Source organism: Agelaius tricolor, unplaced genomic scaffold (genome assembly GCF_023055355.1).
Source record: "Agelaius tricolor isolate 1412-34295 unplaced genomic scaffold, bAgeTri1.0.p SCAF_19, whole genome shotgun sequence".
Lineage (NCBI taxonomy): Eukaryota > Metazoa > Chordata > Aves > Passeriformes > Icteridae > Agelaius > Agelaius tricolor.
Window position 1 is genome coordinate 2,704,416 of NW_027269279.1, and position 15,951 is coordinate 2,720,366.

A 15,951-nucleotide genomic window follows, 5' to 3' on the forward strand; every position below is an offset into this window, starting at 1 on the left:
GCGCTGCAGCTGCCGTGTGATGGAGCCAGTGCTGGGTCACTGCTGCCTGCAGTTACAGACAAACCCTTCTGGTACCAGTTCTGCCACCCCTGTCCCCTCTGCCAGGCAGGCTCCAGCAGCTGATGGTCCCCCTCTATTCCACCCTCATGAGACTCCACCTGCAGAGCTGCCTCCAGCTCTGGGCTTCACAACATCACAAGGGCGTGGAGCTACTGCAGCGAGTCCGGAGGAGGCCACAAAGATGCTCCAAAGGTTAAAGTGCCTCTGCTCTGGGACAGGCTGGGACAGCTGGGGGTGTTCACCTGGAAAAGACCCAGGAAGGCCTCAGAGTCCCTTCCAGAGCCTAAAGGGACTCCAGGAGAGCTGGAGAGGGACTTTGGATGGGGGCCTGGAGGGACAGGACACAGGGAATGGCTTCCCACTGCCAGAGGGCGGGGTTGGACGGGATATTGGGAAGGAATAGCCGAAGGTGTCGCTGCCCATGGCACGAGCTTGGAACTGAATATCTCTGAGATCCCTTCCCACCCGAACCATTCTGTGGTTAAAGGATGTGCTGCGTGTTGGCAGCATCCGCTGCACGGGCTCGGTGTGCGGTGACGGGTTCGCTGTCAGGGTTCCGGTACCTGGGGAAGGGTCGGTGTTCGGGGAAGGGTCCGGGGCCTGGGGCAGGGTCGCTGCTGCCGGGATTTGGGAGCCCGGCCCAGCCCCGTGTGGCGGCCGCTCCTCCCCGCGGGCCGCTCCCGCCTCCGCCGCGGCTGCTCGGGCCGGGCCGGGCCGGGCCGGGCCGGGCCATGAGGGCGGCGGGGGCGCTGGCGGCGGCGGCGGTGACCGCGGTGGCGCTGGCGGTGGCGGCCTGGCGGCGGGCCCGGCCCGTGCGGGAGGTGCTGTTCTTCCCCTCGCGGCCCTGCTGCATCGAGGCGCTGCTGGCCGAGGCGGCCGAGCCCGGGGCGCCCGCCCGGCCCTGCCCGTGCCCGCTGCCCAGCGGCGACACCGCCCTGAGCCGCTTGGTGCGCCGCCTCCTCTCCGCCCGCCGCTCGCTCGACCTCTGCCTCTTCTCCTTCTCCTGCCCGCAGCTCGCCCGAGCCGTGCATCTCCTGCACCGCCGCGGCGTCCGCGTCCGCCTGGTGACGGACGCGCAGTACATGGGGCTGCACGGCTCCCAGATCGGCCGCCTGCGCCACGCGGGTGAGCGCGGCGGGACCGGGGCGAGCCCCGCTCCGGGACCGGCCCTGCCCCACTGCGGGCCCGGGGAGCCCCGCGCTGTGTCTGACAGGCCCTGTGTGTGTGTGTCTGTGTGTCTGTCTGTGTCTGTGTGTCTCTGCAGGGATCCAGGTGCGCCACGACCAGCACAGCGGCTACATGCACCACAAGTTCGCCATCGTGGACCGCAGGATGCTCATCACAGGCTCCCTCAACTGGACCACCCAGGCCATCCAGAGCAACCGCGAGAATGTCCTGGTGGTGGAGGACGCCGAGTATGTGAAGGCTTTCCAGGAGGAGTTTGAAAGGATTTGGGAAGAGTACAATCCTGCCAATTACAGGTTTTTTTCTGAAAGGCAGTAAATGGTAGAGCTGCCTCACAGGGCTAGTGGAGCATGGTAACACCCACAGAGTTTATTATTATTATGTATAGATATCATTGTTTTGTCCATCTGGGTGTAACTTTGGTAAATATCTCCAGAGAAGTGTTCTCTGCCCTAAAATGCCACAGATCCCTTGCTGTGGGTCATTCCCGTGCTAGAGGGAATGACACAGCTGTTTGGTTGTGAGGGTGACAGTGACAGAGCTGCATCCGTAGGCATTAAAACTTTGGGCAGTCTTGTTCCTGTGCCCTGGTGCAGAGCAGGTGTGTTCCTACAGTGCTGAGCTTGTGTTTCAGTGCTAAAGGGAACATTTTTCAACTTGGGATATGGAATGGAATTGTAGCCAATTCCAAATGGAATTGTAGCCCAAGGGCTCCTCTACAGTGAAAAGGAAGGAAGAGATAAGAGGGCTACAGCAGAGTTAAGAGTTTCTATAGATTAAGTGCCTTGGTTACATTTCTTGTTGGCATTAATTGTTGAAAGTTGGTAAAAGGAAATTCGTGGGAAATAGCAACAATTTTTAAGTTTTGATTGTGTACATGTTTCTTTTGGTTAAAGGCTGGCAGAGCTCTGGTGTAAAAGATGAGCACAGCTTCTCTTCCAGCAAGGAAGCATAGGGAGCTCTGGAAGGAAATGAGAGAAATGGTTCTTTGGGATCAGGGTTTACCTGGAGAGCAGACACGGCTGGAGTTGGGTCAGCACTTCAGGTGGGCTCTGGAAAGCCCCCCTGGTTCTTTCAGGTGTTGGGACACCTGTCATGGTCTGTCTGTCTGGGGACAGCAAGGGGAGGGAGGTGACATCTCTGTCCCCACAGCTCAGTGTGGAACAAAGATGATGTAAAAACCTAAGAATTTCAAACTTAAAATAGTGTCTATGTAAGAATTGTTTTATACTGAATAGAAAGTGCCTTAATATCTCTCAAAATGAAAAGAGGTTTTTATATTCTGTTGCCATTTTTGTTACCAGTAGTGCTGTGATTGGCACTGTTAAATAAACCATTTTCACTGGAAACATCAACAGCCTCATCTGACTTTTTCATTCCAATTCCTGTAGATCCTTATTAAGATATTTATGATCCATGGACATCCCCAGATTTTAGATCTGTTCTGAGAAAGCTCTCATGGGGGAAAGAAAATGATGTTACCTGTATGGAAGCACCTAGGGAAGGTCATTCTCCAATAAATCCCGTTCAGCAGCACTAGATTTAAACTACTTAGTAAATATATTATTGCTAATGTATAATATACTATATTATATTATACATTTTAATATAATAATATTAATTATTATATTAAATATAATAATATTATTATATTTAATATAACAATTAATATTATTATATTAAAATGGTGCCTGTTGCATTTCCTATGTGAAGTCTGACTATAAAAACCATCTCCCTTTTCCTGCTCTGACCTCTGCCCTGTTCTTTCTTCTTTTTAGAAATAAACCTGTCACACATACCATGCAAAGGGTGGTGCAAAAATAGTTTATTACCATATAGTTAATGTAAAGTTAGGTAATTATATTTACAAAGTAAAAATGATCAGCTACATCCAGGGGAGCCTAGCATGTCATACAAGGTTTGTAAGGAATAAATACAGTGAGAAAAGGTGACGTTTCTATTACAGCGAGCAGTTGATCAGGAATGGTGGCTCTTACAAAAGCACTGGAGAATAAACTGGGAGTGGAAGGGAGAAGGGAAGGGGACAGGAATTCACACACGTGGAGGAACAGGAGCCTTCCACACCCTTGCCCTTTGCAGGGGAAAAGGCGATGCTGAGGCTGCAGCATCCCAGCGCCGCCCCAGGGCACAGCTGGAGCTGAGGGACGGCTGCTCTGTCACATCATCACAGAAACAGCCCTGGGACATGAACCCTCCACCCCCAGTGCTCACAGGGCCCGGGCTGTCCCCAGACAAGGGCACAGATGAGACCCAGAACCAGTCCCCACTGCTGTCAGTGGGGTGAAGCTCTGCCGGGACTGAGCCAAGGCCGAGCTGCTCTGAGGCCACTGGAGGAAAACCGGCCCTTAACACCTGAACTGCCACATCTGACACCGCCCTGAGCCTCACAGAGCTTCCTTCCCCCAAACCTCCATCCTTCCAAATGGTTCTTTAAACTCTCAAGTCATCCAGAACTCCAGGAAGGGGGACACGGGCCAAGCTGGAGGATTCCTGGCTCCTACTTACCACAGTCTCCAGTACTTTACATGCTTTGCTTTCTCTAGGTGAGAACAAACAGTGAGCACTCTTGTCCTGCACACGGGGTGAAGAAAGCATGAAGAAAATAATGCTAATTGCACCCATTATTCACGAGCTCAGAGCCAGCTGGGTTAGTTCAGCTGGTACCAACTTGTCAGGTTTCTCTATTAAATCCCACACCCTCTGTTTCCTCAGCAGCCTCACACTGAGGTTCTGCAGCACTGCCTTGGCTCTCCTTGTTGTAGTTCCACCAGCTGGAAGTTACACAGTGAGTTCAGCTCGTGGCCAGGCTGCTGTGGGATGGGTGTGTGTGCAGGGGGGGCTGTGGCTGCTCTCTGTAAAAACAGGGCACAATTTGCACATGCACAGCATTGATGCTGCTATCAAACACAAGATTATTGAGTCCTCTGAGTGGGAAAAAAACACCCCAAATTTATAGCAAAGAAAGTTACAGTGGTCAAACAGACTGTACACAATCTTCAGACAGGTACCTTCAAAGCTAAAGGCATAGATCAGCAGAAAAGGTTTGAAAAGGTTTTTTATAACAGTCCTCAAACCCCAAAAAAAGCAGTTTATCAGGGCAGGTGGGGTGGGTTGGACACGTTACACTTGTTCCTCCTCTCCCAACCCACTCAGGGGCCTCTGTGCTAAAACAAGACTTAAAAATCAAACCACAACTCAGTCACAAAAGAGAACCCTCTGCAAACTGCTGAGGAATAAATATTTACACTGCACTGCTTGGAATACTATACAGGTATTAAATTACTTTTGTTTTTAAAAAAGAAGAATAAGAAAGCTTTTTCTTTTTACCTAAAAAAATGGAAAAAATACAGAGCAAAGGCAAGCCTGAGTGTCCACAACAAATTGAGTATCCAAACCAGGACAAATATGCAAAGGTCTTGTGGAAGTGCCATCAAATAGAGCAGGTACAAAATGTGAGCACTTTTACTGCAGCCTAGTTCTACCAAAAAAAAGGGAATTTTCTGGTTTGTAAGCCAGCACCAATTCTAAGCCGTTCTATTTTTGAAACAAATGAACACAATTTGCTTCTTTTTTTAATACATGGGCAAAGAAAAGGTGACATTTAAAGAAGGATTCTGTCTGGCTCAGGGGTGATGGTGCAAATGGGAGGAAAACTTTACTCAGGAAAAATAAGATTACTTGGAGCCAACAAGGCTCCAAGACCTGTGCCTTTGCTGCATTTGAGTTTTCCTAAACCTCCCTTTTTGGTGCTATCAATAGTGAGGAGTGATGCAGAATGCAGCAGCTTGCCCACACACTTTCTAATTTAAATAGCCACTGATAATCCCAAAAGATGGATGAAGCCTGGAGCAGGAAGAGGCAGGAGGGTGACTGAGTATCACTGCTATGAGTAAAAGGACTTCTCCCTTTATTTTCAAGTACTGGGCTCTACAGCAGGAACGTTTCAGTTTGGGGCTGTTTATTGGTGCTGCAGGTTCTTTTTCTTTACAGAAAAGGCAGGTGAAGTGCTGCCCCTTGCCTTGGAGAGATGCTGAGACTCGCCAGAGCAAGCCCAGGACCCTCAGCAGGGGTTCAGAACATTTGGCTGCATAAGGGACCTTCCTTCCTCCTCTTCCTCTCAGTGACCCCCAGAATTCACAGCTCCCACCCTAAACACACCCCAGACATCCTTCCCAAGCACTGCCCCAGAGGGTGCAGCTGATCCTGACGATGCCAAGGCCACTGCTCAGCCCTGTCTGTACAGCTCACCAAGATTCTCCATTTACTTTTCCAGAGGAGCCCATGGAAAATGTCTGCTCCTACAAGCTGGAGCACATGAGCAGGATTTGCTGGGGAATCTAAGAAAGGGCAGGGTCCACATGGCAAGAAGGAGACCAGGATGTTCTGCTTGGTTGGCTAAAAAGGACAAAATCCCACCCTAAGTCTAAAGAGAAGAGGAGGAGGAAGAGGAGGAGGAGGAGGAGGAGGAGGAGGGTTCTCCTAGAGCCAGTGACACCCTGCAAGAGAAGAGCAGTGACAATGACAAGGCCCATGTGCCATCCCAAATCCTTGCTGCCTCCCACGGCCTCTGCCAGGAGATCAGAGCTCACCACAGACAGCAGAGCAGCCTGAGGTGATCCAGGTGGGTCACAGCAGGAACCCCCAGGTTCTCCAGATCATGGAAGTGCTGTGGTGAGCTTCCATCCTCAGGGATGCAGAGGCTGCCCATGCACACACCTGAGGGCACTGCTGGCGAGGGAAGGGCTTTGTGTCCAACAGGATGAGCACCTTTCCTGCCCTGCTCCCAGCTCCAGGACCTCCATGCACACAGAGCATCCCAGCAGAGCAGCTGCTGTGCCCCCTGCAAGGTGCTGCCATCCTGCCTGGGGACAACCAGGGCTCCTCTGGGCAGGACCAGCTGCCCAGTCCTGCTGTGAGGTGCCAAGCTGGACACTTGGCCAGAGCAAGGCCTCACAAGCTGGACAAGAGCCTGACTCTGACCATGGTCCAGTGACACCGTGTCCTGCTGAGGGTGCTGCTGGAAAAAAGAGATTCTGCTCGCAGGAGGATGAAGGTGACTCTGGCAGCTGCCGTGGTCCAGCCTGGCAGGACTGGGGGGGCTTCACCAGCCCCGTGGGGCTCTGAGAGCTGCACCTGTACCAAGCACCAGACCCAAAACCAGCAGGGAAGCACCAGGAGCTGCTGGCCTCAACCTTGGCTGCGTGCCTGAAGAACAAGAGGAAGCTCTGCTCCGGGTGAAGGCCAAGACATCTTCCACATCCCAGCCTGAAGAGGTCACTCAGCACCCAAGCAGGCTGGGAAGCCAATGTGCCAGAGTCTCCTTCAGCCCTGGTGACCTTCCAGGTGGCATCTTGAGATTTATCCAGGGATGAAGCTCCACATCCGCAAAGCAGCTTCTTCTAGGAAGCCTCTGCTCAGCTGGCTGTGACCATCTAGTGCTACCAGCTCCTCATCCCCTGGTTTGTATGCATTTATCTGCCTCATGGTGCTAAATTGTATGTTTTAAATACAGAAGCTATTAGGACTGAGAAGGTCTGAAGCACATACTGGTTTTGAGATCTTTATTTCAGGAAAAGATTAAAGAATTAAAATAGGAGCTGCCCTGCTGACAAGAAGAGTTGAATTCAAGAAGCTGGTAAAAAAGGAGCATTATATGCATTGAGCACTGTGCATTTTCAGTCAATATTGGCTCTACTTTCTACTCTACTTTCCTTTGACTAGGAAAAGGGAGTTTCACATGCGCACAGACCCTGGGATACACGGGATTCGATGAGAGGAAGGGAGTAACAGCAAAAAAAAACAAAAAAAAAAAAAGGAAAAAAAAAAGGAAAAAAAAAAAAAAAGAGAAGAGTGCTGGGCTTGATCTAACAGAGGCAAGAAAGTGATCTTACAGCTCGGCCCCTGAACACCAACTCCGGCCACCAGCGAGACGGGAGCGAGGACGCGCCGGCGGGGCCAACTCGATGGTGCACTTCAGTAGCTGCAGCTCCCCATCCACAACCACCTGGGCAGCCACCCAAGCTTGCCAGGCTTCGGTGGCACCTACATTCAGGACACGGCACAGTCACGGGGCAGGAGAATCACTTCTTGCATCCTTGTCCAGCGAGATGTCAGTGTGGTACCTCCAGGCTGCGGGCGCCGGCACGGACTCGCGCTCCCCGACAGCTTCCCCCCCTTGTAGGTGCAATAATGCAGTGGAGGTCAATGGTTGGATCAGGCTCCTGGTGTGCTCTGAGCACGGGGTCTCTAGACAGCAGTAAGAGCTCGGTGTGGCTGACACCACCCAGGCCCTGCTCGCTCTTCCCGACAGAGCTATAGCTTATGAACAGGCTGCTGAGCCTTAATACTGACACTTAGTGTAATGGTTTACAGTAAAGAAAGGATTCTCCTACAAAGCGCCGAAGAGAGGGCGGGGGGAAAAACCCCACTCCAATCCCTTCCTCTCCCTCTCAGAGTCTCTGGAGCATCTCACAAGCAGGGAAAGGAGCTGGGGAGGCGAGGGGAGGCACCGCCACCGCGGCGCCGGGTCCCGTCGGGGCGTCAGGACAACGACAGCGAGGACATCGTAAGGAACAGAGACAAACGGTGCTGGTGCTGTGCTGCCTCAAGCTGGGAGGTGCGCGTGGTCAAGCGGAGCGGGGAGAACTAGTCTTTCTTCAAGTCCCTGGATTCAAAAAGCTTCAGGCGTTCTTGCACAGTCAGGCCTTCCTTCAGACTCTGGCAGAGACAAAAGACAGAGAGCGGAGTTGGGGCGCGGGCGGCGCTCGGGCCCAGCCGTGGCAGCAGGAATGGGCTCCTGGGCGAGGATTAGTGGGACATGCTGAGGGAGAACACACGGTTATGGAGGGCAGCTACTGCCTGGAGACAGGGTGAGATTGCAGATGAACCAGGCGACGAACCAGAAGCAATGAGAGGCACATCATGCTGCAAGCAGGATTAGCTGACTGGGGAATGACCCCCTGTGCTGGGGTGACTTTATGGTGCTCGTGTCCCCACTCGTCTGGTTAGCCCAGAAATAAGTTTTGCACCTTACAGACCGGTTCTGAGAGTGAAGGGGGGGAAGAAGAAGCATGCAGAAATATTTTCCCAAACTGGATGGGGGAGAGGCCACTTGAATCTGCTTTCTAGAGGAACCCCTTTGGAGGTTCTCTCCCAAATCTGCCCTAAATCAGGACACCCCAGAGCTCACAGGGCAGTGCTGGATGGGGCAATTCCAGCAGGGGAGCCCCAGGCAGGCCAGCTGGGATCTGCTGTGCTGAAGCCCCAGGATGCTGAGCAGGACCTGCAGGCTGGTCCATCCCTGCCTGCCCCACCATACAGCACCCATGGGGACAGTCCTGGCTCCACTCTGTGCAGGGTTTGCTCAGGAAACCCTGGAAACTGCTGTGTGCTGCCAGTGACCATCCCACCCCTTCTCTCACCCCACCCTGGGACAGCCCACAGTTAGAAAGAGGACTCCTAAATGCTGCTCAGGCCTGGCAGGCTCTGATGGCTGATCCAATTCATGCAGCATCCAGATTTCAAGGCACAACTCTCAGCTGGCCAGCAGCCCCCTGGCATTTGGAATTGTAAAATCCATCAGCTACACATGAGGACTCAGTAGCACAGTACTGAGAGGGGCAGAAACCCAGAAACAAATTGCCTGACTCCTGTAGGACAGCTTTAAATTGAATCTAGTCTGAGGGGATGCACCAGCCTAATGCCAGCACCCTCCTTCCTGCAGCCCAAAACCTGTGGCACGAGAGACTGAGGAGAGCAAAGCATTGAGTGGTGAGCTGTCCCTGTAGATGAGGAGGCACAGCCACCTCCCATCCCTAAAACAGCCCCCATAGCCAGGGCTCTGCCCCTCTGTGCCCCACTGCCTGTCCCAGCCCCACAGCTCTGCCTGCCAGCCCAGGCCTTGGAACTTGCAAGGAATTCATGCTGCAGCTGAACATTATTCACTTCACAGACCAAGCCTTGGCACCTTCAAAGGCACAGACTGGAGGGATGGAAATCAGCTCCTAGGAGGAAATTCTGAGGGAACTGGGATTGTCTGGCCTGGAGAAAAGAAGGCTCAAGGTGACCTTGGGGCCCCTTCCAGAGCCCAAAGGGGCTCCAGGAGAGCTGGAGAGGGACTTTGGAGAGAGCCTGGAGTGACAGGACAAGGGGGAATGGCTTCCCATAGCCAGAGAGCAGGGTTAGATGGGATATAGGGAACAAATTCTTCCCTGTGAGGGTGGGCAGGCCCTGGCACAGGTTGTCCAGAGAAGCTGTGGCTGCCCCTGGATGCCTGGAAGTGTCCAAAACCAGGCTGGATGGGGCCTGGAACAACCTGGGACAGTGGAAGGTATCTCTGCCCATGGCAGGGGGTTGGAACCCTGGATGGTTTTTCATCCCTTCCAACCCAAACCACTCTGTGATTCCATGATCCTACTATCAGGCAGCCACCTCCCTTCCCTGGCTGTGGGACTGTTCTGCCACAGCAGCAGGTTGGACTTTTGGGCTGCATTTTCCTTCCCATGTATTTATCAAGGCAGGACTCCATGATAAACTTGCCCCAAGGCTGTGCAGATTCCCATGGTTACTGTATTTCTGGAAATGTTTTTCCTCCCACAGGCCCACGAACACAGAAGGGCTTTGCCAGGCAGCATGGAAATGAAAGCACTAAATTGGACTGAATTTCCAAATGCTGTGTGCTCTCTTTCCAAGGGGCAGCAGAGTCTCCTGGGATGAGAGTCTCTGAGCACACACTTCCTAAAGGAAGTTTACTTTGGGCCTCCTTAAATGGGAGCAGCTCATGCATTCCAGTTCTCACATCTGATTTCTCAGTGGATGGAAAGAGACACCAGGAGTCATCAGCCTGTTCTGCCTGATGGCACAAATTCCAGCAAATTCAGCCCCCAGGCAGTCCCAAAACCATTTCAGTTGCTGATGAGGAGAGCCTGATGAAGTGAGACTAATGTAGGATGATATCTGTGATAAAGGAATCTTCCACAGACTTCCTGGGGCTCTCCACCCACCGTGCTGGGAGCTCCCCTCTCCTAACCTGCCTCTGCAGGTGCTCCCACCTCAGTCCTTGCCATGGGCCAGGAAATTCACTATTACTCCAGCTAATGGAGATATCTGGCTCATTAGAATCAGCCTCATTTCTTATCAGCTCCCTCCTTTTGCTGGATGAGCTTGGAAGCCTTGGAGGCTCAGGGATGGAGAGCAGGAGGAGAAAGTTACTGGGCAAGGAAAACTCTTGCTCAGGCATGGATCAACCTGAAAAAGCAGCAACTGTGGGTAAAGGAAATCAGAGCAGTCCAGGACATTCCCTCTGCAGCTGAGGTGGCTGAGACCATTTTCCATGCTCCAGGCTGTTATGGGAAGTACACTTAAAGGCATCCCAGACTATTCCTGCACCTGGCTAACAGCAAAACAGGTGTTTCCTACGAGACCTGGACAGTGCTGGAGTTTAGTCTGAGGCATGCAAAGTCACTCAGGCATGCACACTCAGTGTCCCACACTCCCAACACAGTAAACAGAAAACGTGCTCCACCATGTCCAAATCCTCTCTGTGACGATGAGCTGTGTTGGTGAGGGTGGGAAGAGCAGGAAGACAAAAAGCCACATCCCCCAGGGAAGAGGCAGAGAGACTTTGTTCCACACAGATCTTGGGTACACTGACTTGTCCCCTCCCCTTTGCCTTCACCCAGGAGAAGAATTAGCAGTGACTAAACCTGTCAGTCAGTCATTGAGAGAAGGAGGGCTCTAGTTTGGCACGGAGGTGTGAGCAGTGCATGCAGAGGTTGGGCCGTGGGCGGGTGCCGTGTGTTTACCTACGTGGCAGGGAACCTGGACTCGGGTTCATTTCAGTTATCCCATGAGACCTGCTCAATAACGGACTGTTGAAGGAAAAAAGCAAAATAAAACAAACAAACAAACAAAAAAAGAACAAAAAACAAAAGAAGAAGCTCATAAATCCCACATGAATTTGCGCTGGTGCAGCCCCAGCCCCCCCGTCCCGCAGCGATGCCCTGGCACAGCCCCTGCTTCTTCTCCACTCCTTCCCTACCAAGCAACACACATGGGGATCACACAGAAAGTGATCTGAGTTGAAGTGGTGAAGGGAAACCCAGCATCAGAGTGGCCCAGCAGGTCTGGGCTGCCCCAAAATGTGCAGAAGTCCTTCTCTGTTCACTGGGTGCAGTGCAGACACCCCAAGCTGAGGAGCTGCTGCTCGTAGAGCTCCAAGTGTTTCCCCATGTGGGCACCAAGCTCAAAGCATTTTGCCTGCCCTACAAGGGCTCAACCACTTCAAACATCAGCAAGAGACACCAGGTGAGAGGCAAAGCAGGTTTGCTCATGCTGAGCTTCCTCCCAACTGCCCTATGTTTAATGCTGACTCCTGATCAGCATTATTTGCCCTTCCTTATCCCCAGTCCCATATGATGGAACTGGCTGCCAAGGAGAGCTTGGCACAGCATCACTGGGCTTTGGGATCAACAGCAAGCACAGAAGGACCACAGAAGCACAGGGCCATCTGCACCATGTTAACACACAAGCAAAGTGTGTGTTAAATATGCCCAGGACCCAGACATTGCTGATACACATAAAGACAAAAAATCTTGCAGTGATGAACACTACAACTAGAATGATGTGCACATTTCCACCTATATTTCAACTGAAAAGAAGGAGCAGATACTGGAATAGTCCTCCTGTGAAAGACCAAGGAACAAGGAGAACATCAGCCTTTTTCCCAACCAGGGAGCAGCTTTGTGCCTCCATCTGAGCAAGGTCTGGAGTAGGGGAATGGGCCCTGCCTGGCTGCACAGTCAGTCCTTTTGCAGTAAAAAACCATCCAGGCTAGACTAGTGGCTGGGAAATTCTTAATTTTGTTCCCCTGCCCATTTCTTCCCATTTGGGATCCCCATCAAAGAGAAATGCTGGGCATTCCTCACTGCCATGCCACTGGGCAGGACATCTGAGCTCACCTTTGACCTGATATTCCTTAGTTGCCGGCTAACACTGGATCTGTCTTTCTTCAAGAAATCAGGGTTGCTTTTTGATTTCATAATATCTGGGAAGAAGCAAAAGAAGTGGGATTAGCCTGGTGCCTACTGCCTTCCTGCAAGGACAGGGCTGAGGCTGTGCCCTCCCAGCCCAGGACAGTGCCCCGATGAGCCCAACTCTTAGTGCTGCCCCAAGGGCAGAGGGGGCTTTTGGGCATCCCTGCATCACGAGGTTTTCCTGATGCAAAACCCCAGAAGGCTTTCAAAGCCCATCAGCTTTGGGCTGGAAGGCCAAGTCCTACACTCAGACCCATTCCTGCACAAGGGTTTGTACTCCAGGATTCCCTGTTAGCTGGGGACACCCAGGACTGCTTGGAGCTGCTGGAGGAGGACTGACCATATCCCGATACAGTGGTGTTCACAGGGGATTTCTCTCCCTGAGCTTCTGTGGCTGCTTTCAGCTGCTCTTTCAACCTGCTGATATCACAGTCTGCCTTGGCCTTCACGATGCTCAGCTCCGTGTAGATGTCTTTGTACTTGTCGCTGGCGTATTTCTTATCCTGGCAAGGGAACAAGAACAACCCCATGGAGCCAGACAGACAGCTGGAGCCCAGGGGTTTGTGGATGCACTCAAGAGGAGCTTGGCAAATGCTGATGGAAGAAGAGCAGGCAGCGGGAGAGAGGCTCGGCCAGGGCAGCTCACGCCCTCGGAGCTGCTTCCAACAGGGAACGGAGACAGGCAGAGAGCTGAGAGCCAAGGGCCAGCACACAGTGCTGCCCGTGCCTGCAGCCCCTCAGCTACAGGCCTTTAGTGGCTTTTCATTTTAGCCAAGACACAGAATTCAAGTAGAATTCCCAGAAATGGCTTTGGTTTGTCCAGAGCAAACCAGTTCCACTGCTGTGAGGCTGGGCAGATCTCTAACACTGATTGTTTGTGCCAGTTAAATCTGATCTGATGTGACAGTAAATGGGGAAATCAGGCTGAAAGGGATGTTTTCCCACACTGTCTCCTTTGTGGGGTAAGCCTTAAGTTGATACATGGAATGCTTTACTGATGACATCAAAATGGGCATTGAATTACATTCAGGAGAAAAATTAAATATGGTTTCAAATCTAGGTGTAAATGGGCTGAAATCTAAGCACAGACACAGGAGCAGAGCACAGTAAGAGGATTTGCAGAACCACCCCTGGCATTACCCTCAGTGCTGTCTGCAGCTCGTCTTTGAGGGAGCTGATCTCCTGCTTCAGGTACTGGATTTCGGATTCTTTCACCCGCAGCAGGACCTGTGGGAACAAAAACCAGAATCTTTGCACCCAAGCAGACACAGTGTGACACCTTCTGTACCCAGAGCAGCCAAGCCAAGGGCTGGAGACTCAGCCCCATGCCAGCACCACAAAGCCTCTGGTCCATCCATCTTCTGCTTCTCACAAGAAAACTCCTCTGGGGAACTCGCCCAAGCTCGCAGTGCTGGTGCTGATGCCCTGCACACCCCAGTTTCTGTCCCCCACTGCTCTGCATGGATTGCACCCCAGGGACAAGCAGGGGCTGCAGAAGGAAGAGCGAGTGTCTGGCTCAACATGGTGAGGAGATCAGGACCCCAGAATCTCCTGGCCTCATACAGCTCATGGTAACAGTGCTGACCAGCCATGAGAGCCGACTGGGGACAGATGGCTGTGACACCTGCCAGCTGTGACTCTCTCCCAGGCTGTGTGCTGGGGTACACAGCACTTGTGCCCACCCACGTGCCTCTCTGCAGAGCTCACCTCCAGCTCGTAGGCGTCCTTGCCCTGCGTGAGAGGCGACCCAGCAGCCTCTCCCCCGCCCTCCCCGGTCAGCAGGGTCCGCAGTCGCGTGATCTCCGCAGCCAGGCGGTTATTCAGCTCCTGGGGAGAGGAGGAGAGCCCTTGTGGGAAGGAGGAGCAGGGCCACAGCTCAGCACGGAGCTCAGGGTCGGCAGGGCAGGGAGCCTCACCTGGTTGTGGGCGTTGAGCTCCTGGTTCTCCCGCTGGCACTGGCGGAGGGCCTGCCTCTCAGCCTCCAGCGCCTGCGCCAGGTGCGCGTTCTCCAAACACTTCTGGGAATACTGCTCCGAAAGCACCTCCAGCTCCCGCTGCACCGACTGCAGCTCCTCCCTGCACAACACACCTGGGGGTAGTGCCCTCCCCACACACACACACATCCCCATTCTTCCTTCAGCCTCCCAGGACAACCCAACAGGGAGCTAAGCACCAAGGATGAGGACTGCATATTCCCTTTGGGGAAAAAACTCAAGCCCAGAGCAAGTCAACTCTTCCCTTTCCTGGCAGAGCCATGTTTGGGCACCAAAAGGGACAGGATGTCATTCTCTCAGAGATTAAGTGGCAGAACTTTCTCAGGTTTCCAAAAATTGAGCTGAGATCTACCAAAATCTACCAATGCCAAGTTCTTCCTTGTGAGGGTCGGGAAGCCCTGGCAGAGGTTGCCCAGAGAAGCTGTGGCTGCCCCTGGATCCCTGGAAGTGTCCAAGGCCAGGTTGGATGGCGCTTGGGGCAACCTGGGATAGTGGAAGGTGTGCCTGCCCATGGCAAGGGGCTGGAGTGAGATAAGCTCTAAGTCCCTTCCAAACCAAACCATTCCAGTATTCTAAGTTTGCTCTGGGCACTCAGGACCAGGTATATTTGCACACCTCCCCAACTTATATAGACGTATCCAGGTTGATAAAGGTGACAGGCAGCCCTGCTCAGCTCCCACGGGAGGACAGCCTTGCCATGGAAAACTCAGAGCTTCCTCCTCACTTTTTGAACAACCCTGCTGCTGCAGCTGTATGAAAAGCAGCACTGGCTGCCCATCTGCTACTTCTGGGGACCATAAAGGAGCTATTTTGTATAATGTGGGGACATTGACCTGAAGCCTGAAAGATTACGGGCAACCAGGAGGCTCTGATGGATGCAGAAGCCCCTGAAATAACCCCAAACTCATCGTCAGAATCAAATGGGAGAGGAGGGCCCCCCACACATGATCTCCCTGCCAGATGGTGACAGAGGACAGGGATGGCCTTACAGGTACTGCCTTCGGAGGGCCTCGATGTCGGCGTTGACACTGCTGATCTGGGAGCGCTGGGACTTCTCCAGCTCCCGCTCCAGCTCCTCCCGGTGCGCGTTCTTCATGGCTTCGATGGCTGCGAGGGGCAGCACAGGGTTAGCACCCAGCACCCCCAACCACAGCCAGGTTTTTGTTCATTTCTTAAAGGAACAAAACATCCCTGCAAATCTCCCACTGCTTCATGGCCCTTTCAGTCTGTGCCCCAGCTGCAAAGGGGCTTCTGCAAATCCTGCTTTTTAACAGAGTCCAAATGATTGTCCCCTTCACACATTGTTTCCTGGACTGTGGGACTCGTAATGTAGAGCCCCTGAACTCCAGTGTTTCAACATTCCCTGGGGCACTGAAGAATTAATTCAGTGTGGAATTGGCAATAATTTAACACAGGAATCACTAATGCCTTTCAGAGCTGGAATGCAAAACAGATCAGACTGTCTAACAACCAAAGACAGGGGTACCAAGCCTGGAGAAAGACCAGGAGATGAGCACCAAACCTGGATGACCAGGAGGTGAACCTCCACCTAAAAAACATCTTTCCCACAAGCCCATTCCCATCTCCCTGTGCAGCCCACCCAGCCCTCACCCCATCCCTGCTCTGCTCCTCAATGCAGCCAACACCACGCCCGTGTC

The 15,951-nt window shown here is 52.8% G+C and overlaps 2 protein-coding genes across 8 annotated transcripts in view; one reads left to right on the plus strand and one right to left on the minus strand.

Moving 5' to 3' along the window:
* Positions 1-548: 548 nt before the first annotated feature.
* Positions 549-2,600, plus strand: PLD6 (phospholipase D family member 6). Its single transcript, XM_071443862.1, has 2 exons — positions 549-1,185; positions 1,325-2,600. Exons 1-2 carry the CDS (start codon positions 549-551, stop codon positions 1,561-1,563), a joined length of 876 nt encoding a protein of 291 aa, XP_071299963.1. The 3' UTR covers positions 1,564-2,600.
* A 4,213-nt stretch (positions 2,601-6,813) lies between these two features.
* The window catches only part of MPRIP (myosin phosphatase Rho interacting protein), a 73,147-nt gene continuing 64,009 nt past the window's right edge, over positions 6,814-15,951 (minus strand). For 3 of the 7 annotated variants that reach the window (XM_071443863.1, XM_071443868.1, XM_071443864.1), the window contains 7 exons: positions 15,283-15,400; positions 14,216-14,375; positions 14,007-14,126; positions 13,440-13,526; positions 12,640-12,802; positions 12,225-12,310; positions 6,814-7,983 (listed from right to left, as the gene is read on the minus strand). In XM_071443863.1, coding sequence (XP_071299964.1) covers positions 7,912-7,983; positions 12,225-12,310; positions 12,640-12,802; positions 13,440-13,526; positions 14,007-14,126; positions 14,216-14,375; positions 15,283-15,400 — 806 coding nt within the window. In that variant the 3' untranslated portion in view covers positions 6,814-7,911. Of the gene's footprint in view, positions 7,984-11,069; positions 11,136-12,224; positions 12,311-12,639; positions 12,803-13,439; positions 13,527-14,006; positions 14,127-14,215; positions 14,376-15,282; positions 15,401-15,951 lie in introns of all 7 variants that reach the window. The other 4 variants (XM_071443869.1, XM_071443865.1, XM_071443866.1 and 1 more) reach the window with 3 other exon arrangements.